The sequence below is a fragment of the Pteropus vampyrus genome, unplaced genomic scaffold (genome assembly GCF_000151845.1).
Source record: "Pteropus vampyrus isolate Shadow unplaced genomic scaffold, Pvam_2.0 Scaffold192, whole genome shotgun sequence".
Lineage (NCBI taxonomy): Eukaryota > Metazoa > Chordata > Mammalia > Chiroptera > Pteropodidae > Pteropus > Pteropus vampyrus.
In genome coordinates, this window is record NW_011888973.1 from 1387226 (window position 1) to 1396210 (window position 8985).

General features: G+C 47.0%; 1 protein-coding gene across 1 annotated transcript in view; it reads right to left on the reverse strand.

The window, feature by feature from the left end:
• The window catches only part of DOCK4 (dedicator of cytokinesis 4), a 274845-nt gene that overhangs the window by 114008 nt on the left and 151852 nt on the right, over window positions 1-8985 (reverse strand). Inside the window, exons 18-21 of the mRNA XM_023537457.1 lie at window positions 7101-7257; window positions 2333-2430; window positions 2141-2224; window positions 1870-1970 (exon numbers count right to left, since the gene is read on the reverse strand). Coding sequence (XP_023393225.1) covers window positions 1870-1970; window positions 2141-2224; window positions 2333-2430; window positions 7101-7257 — 440 coding nt within the window. The remainder of the gene's footprint in view (window positions 1-1869; window positions 1971-2140; window positions 2225-2332; window positions 2431-7100; window positions 7258-8985) is intronic.

Below are 8985 nucleotides of genomic sequence, written 5' to 3' on the forward strand. Positions count from 1 at the left end.
CGCCTCCTCCCGACGCGACCCCCCCTCCACCGGACATAACCCGCGGGCCCTGCTGCTCTAGAAACGCTTCCGAACGGGTGAGGACAGACATCAGGGCAAAGGACGCTGGCCGAGGGACGGCCTGGCCGCATCGTGGACAACTGCCACCTGCGATTCCGTCCCCAGTGACCATGGAAACGGCTGCACGAAATACTCTGCCGGAGGAGAAGGGGTCCGGGAAGGATGAAGGCAGCACACGCCCCACTGCAGACCGCACGCCCCGGATTCGCCGAGCCAGTGCTCCGGCCCGTGGGGAGAACAAGCCTTCAGGGCCGTGAGCCGCCTCAGGAGACGCTCCAGGAAAGCCGGGCTTCGTTTTCTCAAAACGCAGAAGTTGGATGAACACTCCCCGCCGCCCACAACGATTCTCAGGCCTGCGGCCGTGCTCCCTTTAGCTTTGGAGGGCTCTTGGGTCCCAGGACACAGAGCGATGCTCTACAAAGCCCCCTTCCTCTCGGCCAGGGGAGAACACGCGGGGGGCCAGCAGGGGGCGCTGCTGAGAGCGCCATTCTGAAGACTGTGGGTGAGTTTCTGCCCACCCACGGCCGCAGCCCATCCCACCCACCTTCTCTGGCCATGAGGACCGATTACGCCAGCCTGAACCGTTAGAGACACCCTCGTTGTTCTAGCTTCCACTGACGAGTTCATCCAGAAGCAGCGACCCCCTCACGCCAGGGCCCACACTGTAGGCCGAGTGGCTGGACTGGACCCACAGTCAAAGCTACCCCAGCTGTTCCATTGTACCCTCTGCAAAAATCACACTGACGGAGGTTCAGGTCTCGCAGAAATAACTCACGCGTTTAAAGGCTGCAGGCATACATTTTAACATGCCCTCGTAGGGGAGGCCCACATTAACAGGGTCAAATGTTCCCCTAATGGCCACCTTTTACATATCCCATAGGTGGGATATGTATGGGATATACATCCCAGACTCGGGGGGAGGGGGCGAGGGGGGGGCTAAACCCTGATTGATTTCACGCTCTTTTAACAGATCTCTGGGATCAGACGATCGTGCACGTACGTATCCATAGGGCCTTAAGGTATAAGGTGGAAACGTAGGCAGAATAGCGGGGACAATAATGGAATATTGGGGTACATTTCAGGGCTGCATTTAGCAGAGCCCAAGACCGAGAAAATGTACAGGACAGAAAGAAGGAAGCTGGTTGACTTCTGGCAATTATCAGCTGGGCTGCATGGAGACAGGGACCAGCTAAAGCATGTCTTATTCATTCACTCAGGCATCGCCTGCACAATCTCAGCTGACGGGAAGGGATGAGCAGTTAGAACGGCCGCCGGGATCAAGGGGTAGAGTCCAGTGACCACATGTGGCCAGGGCCCAGGTCTTTACGTTATCGGCACATATAGTGCCTGGCAGGCAGTAGGCACTCAGGAAACGTTAACAGAAAAATGAATGGATGACTTTAAAAAGCTACGATGGCAAAGGCTGTTTTTCCCTTCATAGTTCTTTCTTAAAGACACCTACGACCATCGAGGAGTGAGGTGATTAAATGGGGCGATTGGCAGCCGAAGCGAAATGACGACATTTCAGACCAGAGACTATCAAGTGAAACAGAGACGAGGAGAAAACATGCTCCGTTTTAGGTTTCAAGAGTAGGAATCAGGAAGTTCTCTCTTCATTCTTTTGATCGAGATAAATTCTAGCCATTCAAAAAAGGCGTGGAAGAAAGAGAGATGCATCTCAAGAGCCACTTCAGTGGCTGTGCTTAATTTCCTCGTACGCTCCTTTCTAAATTTTCCTATGCAGCTGGTTCTGCTTAGAAAAGCTCCGAAGAAACCGCTTCTAAACCAATTACAAGAGAAGGGCCTTACCTGTACGCCAGTGCCCCGGCAAAATGGCTCTCAATGTAAGTGTCCATTACGGGTTTAAAATGATGAAATTTGCTATCCTGCAGCAGATTTATTATGTGAACCTAAAAAGAAAATTGAGCTTTATAAAACCGAAGGCAAACCAAGATTTTTTCGTTGTTGTTCTTTTTAAGCGAATTCTCATGCTAAGGTGCACATTTCTGAAACTGCCTGAGGGGAGTCAAGATTGAGAGAGAAACTAGTGAGGAGATAATTAAAGCGAATTTAAACTCACCAAAGAATCAAACACTTTAGAGCCATACTTTTGAGAATTTTCATCTAAAATTCCAAATAAGGTATCCAGTGTATCCTGCAGAAACTGCGAGATAAAGAAGTCAATGGACCCGTAACATGTCGTCTGTCCGTCCCCTGCAAATATTCTTTATCCCACAAATTTCTGAGAGAGGGAGAGTGCAACGGCAAATACCTTTACTATCTCTGAGCCATCGATTTCTTTTAACTTGGAGAGACAGCCTGTGATCTTGTCCGGGTGGGTTCTCCATTTCAAAAGATCCAGCATATCGCCTTTCCAAACAGAAAAGAAAATCGATCTTAATGGAGAGCAGACTTTCACAGCGACGTGTTCTCCCAGCTGCACGTGCTGCTCCCCTGCCCGGCCACCCACAGCGGAAGCCCCCGCAGACAACGCTCGGCCCTCCGAGATTTGTTCCAGTGGATTCTAGTCTCACTTCCCAGTGCTCTCGACTTATAAACTCCTACTCGGCTTTTGGGTCTCGGGTGAGCTGCCGCTTCCCCAGGAGCTTTTCCTGAAATCTCCAGACTGAGCCGACTGCCTGTCCTGTGTGCTCCCACCTGGCAGCAGTGACAGCTGGTCTACGCCCCCACTAGACCGGACACTCCAAGACAACCAGCCCGCGCCGGGCGTGGCCCTGTCACATTGCCAATGCCCAGAGCAGAGCAGGCAGTTCACAAATATCTGTGGAATAATTTTCTGCCTCCTGCCAATAAAATGGGAGTCTCCTGCAGACTGGGAACCTGCGCTACTCGTATTTGAGGCCGCCGTGCGTGGCGCCTAAATGCCAGTTCCGCCCAGTGGGGAAAGTCTCCATGATGTGACCCGCACCTGGCAGGACCAGAAGGTTCCTCCACGACGGTGACAAGCCCAGGTAAGGGTCAGATCATCGGGTCCGAGGGCCAGTTCCTGAACTCCATGGCTGTCTTCCGTCCCAGACTCTGGGCAAGCTCAGGGCCCAGCCCTTCAATTTCTTTCCCTTCCTAAGCGGACAGCACGTGGGCCTTCAATTGGTGAGGGACAGGAGGGGACCTAGCCCTCCTGCAGGGGGCAGGGGACCCAGGGGGCTGGCCTCCCAGTGCTCAGAGGGCCTGAGAGACCAGACAGGCCCAGAAGAGAGGAGGGAGGGCTTCCCAGCTTCACAAGGCGAAATCGCTTCAAAGCACATGATTCAGGAGAAACCGAAGAGGGACTTCCTGAGAGACAGAAAGACCGACATGGAAACAAAACCCCAAAATGTAAAAAAAACAAAGAAATCAAGGAAGTGGTTATGATAAGAAAGGAAATATGTAGTAGATAGAGATAGAAAAAAGAAAAAAAAAAAAAAAACAGGAGAAAGGAGAAGCAACCTCCACCACGCCAGATTCGAGAGAAAAACTTCACAAAGGACTTAATCGTAAGAAATGAAGTCACAGGCACGTTTACCCACAACAAAGAGGGACACGAGGAGGAGGAGGATTTAGAATTAGAACAAGAAGGGACCGTCAAAAATACTGACTTTGAAAAAGAGACGTGATATTTTCATAACGGGAAAACCTGAACATGTTGAACATTTACATCTGGCTCAGGTATGACTGAGACCTTTAGAAAGGGCTGGTTATATTCAGAACATCCGCCATTTCCACCGGGAGCCCGGCTTGCTGACTCCCCCCCTCCACCTACTTCCTGCTTCCTGCACCCTACTTCCGGATGTCTCCCTCCCTGGCCATCTCCTCTGTGATCCCCAATGCATTTCCCCCTCATTCACGCTCCACTTTCCACTCCACCGCCATCTCCTTGCCCTCGTCCCCTAAGGCCACAGGGGCAGCCAGGGCACTGCCCAGGGCAAGGAGTGGAGAGTGTACAGAGGAAGGTGGCTCTGCTGGTGACATCGAGTGACATCGGCAGAGGCCGCAGTGGGAAACCAGGTACAGGACTCTCATCAGCAGAGCTGGGAAACGGACGACGGTGGTCCAGACAGATCGGGATGGGACTGCTCATCTTTCCTGCACGACGTCTCGTGCATCTCTAGACGGCTCGCTAGGGAGCGAAAGGGAGAGTAAAGTCCTTGGTCCGTCGGGACGTAACTGGTCATGCATGCCAACGACTCGGAGGCGAGTCAAAATTGTCATCTCTAGGTCTCCATTTTAGCCATTTGAAGCTGCGTTAGTTGCAGATTAGGTGCCAAGACCTACTACTGAAAGTGTGAATTTTAGACACTCTATTCAATAAGCACTTAAGTGTACACTGTCCGCCTAACCTGCGCAGAGCTGTGGATGACATGATCCCTACTCTTTTTTTAAAAAAAACACAATCTCAGGAAGAATTTGAATGAGCCACGCACTACCAGGAGAGAAGGGAATTTGGGGAAGTCAGTAAGTGTACAATTGTTACACTAAATTTTAGTCTTTTTTTTAAATTTTTTTCTTAACTTTTTAAAAACTTGTGTTTAATAGCCCAAAGAAGCTAACAAAAAAGTAACATAATTTCTTCCCTGATTCCTACTCTTAAGAAGCTTAAAATATCTGCTGGGTCTGGCAATCCCAGGGATCTAGCAGAGTGCTGTGGCCTTGGTACGCTACACATGAATGATGCTGGATACTGGGTGACATCAAGTGACATCGGCAGACAGACACACTTTGGGAATCCTGATATGCAATCTGCTCTAGGAAACGGTTCTTGGAGACCACATCGCTTACTAAATGCCCAACTGAGATGAAATGAGATTTGCATATTTTCCAAGTTGAGCAAAATGAATACAAAGCAATTTAATTCCAATTTGGAACTAGATTACTTCTACACAGAGATGTGTGTCTAGCATGCAAATTGCAGGAAAATCAACTAACTTCCTCCTTCCCATCTCTTTGAAGCACACCATCCATCTCCCGGCTCATTTTTAAGCTGTCTTACGCGGACAGGGTTAACCCAAGTCAAACTGATACCTAAGCACTTACCAGGCTCTAGAAATGACCCAAGCATTGCTGTCATACAGCGAGGTGTTTAACATAATGATTTCACAAACAGATTATTTACCATATGTACTTGAAAATGTTTTCTCTGCTTTTTATAAAGTAGCAACTTCTAATCTTCAGGATTTGGTCCTCTCTGTTTTACATTCATAGTCTAACCTCCTAAACCCAAAAACTAAAACAAATTAAGGATGTAGGACTAAACATTTTTAATGGCAGATAATCTATTGTTAATCTTATCTGTGTGACTGGCAGAATAATGGTCCCCAAAGGTGTTCATGTCCTAATCACTGGTACGTGTGAATGTGTTTACTGGACGTGGCAAAAGAGATTTTACAGACATGATTAAGTTAAAGATCTTAAAATATGGAGAGTAGCCTGGATTGGCCAGTGGGGCCGATGTCATCTTGACGAGGGCCCTTAAAAGATGGAAGATGATCGAAGTCAGAGACATCTGAAGATACTGCGCTGATGGCTTTGAAGAGGGAGGAGCAGCCATGAGCGAGGAAATGCAGGCGGCTCCTAGAAGCTAGCAAAGGTAAGCGAAAGGGTTCGCCCCTGGAGATCCCAGAAGAAAAGCAGCCCTTGATTTTAGCCCAGTGACACTGACTTCGGACTTGTGACCTCCAGAATTGTAAGGTAATATGTTTTTGCTGTTTTAAGCAATAAGTTTATAGTTATTGTTAAAGCAGCAAGAGATAAACTAATAAACCTGAAACTATTCTCTTTGAGGCGATCAGTGATATGTGAACCTTGGCTCAAAATTTTAAGTTAAATTTTACTTAAAATGCAACAGACACACAACTAATCCGCAGAGGATGAATAAAAATTCTAAGGGAGTCGATAAGAGGTTGATTTGATTACCTTCACAACCTCCATGGGGGTAGATTGGCCCCAGAAAAATTACCTGAGATTTGGTAAATGCTTGACAATCATTACAGAGTTATGCCAATGAAGGGCTTACTTAAGTGAAATCATTAATCACTGAGTATTGACACAATTTGGTATAACTTGACCTCTCTTAACTCTATGATAGCTACCTTCAATCAAATTTGCTAAAAATAAATCATGCAGCTGATTTTTAAAAATATTTCTCCAAAATACTTCCAAAACTAACATAAATGGGAAAGAATCACTTGCCAAGGTCCTACATAAAATATAGCAAAGTAGCATTGCACGAGAATTTGAGACGTATCTTAAAAGCGGTCAGTATTAAAATGCTACCTTTTGCTTCTTGCCCGATGCCACATTCTGAGAGACGAAGTATATGTCCTACTACAAATGTGTTCTATGACACAGAAGAATTAGTAGCACTTACAAATGCTGAGGCGCAAGAGCATTTTACGAGACACGGTACTTATTACGAAGTGATTCTCTTCAACATGATGGATCTGACTTTTAATACGGCATTAATACGGGCTGCTTAGCCAGAAGCTTTATATGGCAACCTTTATGTGAAGGACTCAAGCACGTTTAATTTACTTCCTTTATTACAATGTTTTCATGACAGTCTGCCAAGGAGAAGAGCTTGCTTTATTAATCATAACTTGCTAAACAATCACTGACATAACAAAAAAGGAGGGGGGATGCTAGAAAAGAAAAGCAGTATCCATCTAATCAAACGAAAAACAGTCTTTATTCTAAAACCTGCAATTAGCACTGTTTATGGAGCTATAAAACCAGAGAGATGAAGGCAGTGCCGTTTTTTGTCTTTTATCCGTTTTTTTTTGTTTTTTTTTTTTTTAAGCAGCTGGGTTTGGAGGGTCGATTTGAATAGTTTGGGGTAATCATGAAGTCCTTAAACCACATACATGTGACAGATCACTGGAGCAAGACTATTGCCATTTACCGCAAATCACACACAGAAGAACCAACGATTCCCCCGGTGCAGAGTTCTTAACTAGAACAGCACTGGAGTTCATTGAATACGCCTACCAAGATTCACAAGCTCTTCTACGACGAGGCCTTTCAAATAAAAGAGTGCTGCGCCTTACCATTTTGTGTGAGTTTTGTGGAACAGAGAAAAGACGTTATCCAAAAAGACTCCTTCGTGGCCTTCGGGGCTTGGTTGTTATTCCCAAGGAAAACGCCCTTGGAAAAGGGAAGTGAGAGGTAGCGGGCGGCATCCTGAAGGTTTGTGTTTTCTTCACACTGTTAAGAATATCAAAGAAGAGGGCTTGTGAGAGTTATGAAGCATATTTCCAGTCCCAGTGTTTATGAACTGGAAACGGTCCAAACGGCATTACAAATAGAATTGGGCTTTAAGGAAAATGCAACAGAAATGTATAAAAGGGAGGAAGCACAGATTTTGAACTTGGACCGACCTGGGTCTGACTCCCAGCTCCGCCACCTCCCACACGAGTAACTGTTACCACGTGACTCAGCCACTCGGGGCTTGCGTTTCTCTCTAAAACCTCCCTGTGCTGTCATGGGAACGAGAGACTACGTGAAGCCTTCAACACAGTGCCGGACACCGTGGCGGTGCTCGAGAAGTCACGTCTGCAGGGACCACAGCATTTTTTAAGAGATGCTTAAATTCTTTCAACATCCCACGGGGGAGAGCTATTCAACAACTCCTTACTTTGAAGACTGGCAACTAAAAGAAACAGAATTGCAGGGTAACCTAACGGTCCCACTATATGATGGAAATCTCAATGTCACCGAAAATGCCAGCTAACGAATGTAAAAGGAATTACAGATTTAAAACAAAAAACGAAAAACAAAAAAACCTATTTTCATATCCCTAACGTAATTCTTTCTTTAGTTAAAGACCGTCATTTAGTGCTAACGCCAGCAGGACACTGTTGATGAGGACGCTGGACATGCAGGATGCAAGTGAAGCGACACGCGGGTTCCTTTCCACAGGCGGGAGGACAGACGGCCGGCACGTGGCGAGGTCGGCTGTCATCACACCACTTCAGGGCAGTGCAAAGAGCGACGTCAGGCACTACGCGCATTCTCACCAAAGATGCTGAACGGGAGTCTGTCACACCTACAGATCCCACGGGCACCTCACAGGAAATACCAGGTGCCCAGCAGGCTGAGCACCCTCTGGGGGAGCCACCAGACGAGCCCAGAAGGCGGCGCTCTCTGCGGGATGCCTGGCTTTGTCTCCTCAAGTTGAGTGTGGTGAACAAAGGGACTGTTCTAGATAAACAACACTTAAGAGGTAGATGGGCAGAGGTGACGTATGGACCCGGATTTAAACAAATCTGTTAAAAGGTTTTTTTTTTTTTTTTTAGATTTATACATTGAATAAGGTCTAGATGAGCTAAAAATTTAGTAACCAGAAAAATCATTAACTGAAAAAGTAGTTAAAAAATATGTATCTACATAATAAAGCAACCACGATGTCCTTCAGTAGATGGATGAATAAACCGTGGTCCATCTAGACAATGGATATTATTCAGCGTCAAAAAGAAACGCGCTATCAAGCCATGAAAAGACCCGGAGGAGCCTTGAATGCACGTTACTGAGTGAGAGCGGCCAGCCTGAGAACACTGCGTACTGTGTGACCCCAACCACCCGACACTTTGGAGAAGGCAGAACTATGGCAACGGCCAAAAAGATCGGCGGTTGCCAGGGGTTGAGGGGAAGGAGAGACAGGCGAAGCACGGAGGATTTGGGGGGAAGCGGAACACTCCGTATGGCAGGATAACGGACGCGCGTCATAACACATGTGTCTGAACCCATACCGTGTCCGACACCAAGGCTGAACCCCAACGTAAACCATGGGCTTTGGGTGATAATGGCATAAAAAAAAAAAAATTACCCATCCGGTGGGGGATGTTGATCGTGGGGGAGGTGACACAGGAACTTCTGTACTTTCCCATTTGACCGTAAACCTAAAACTGCTCTAAAAACACGCATATCATGTAA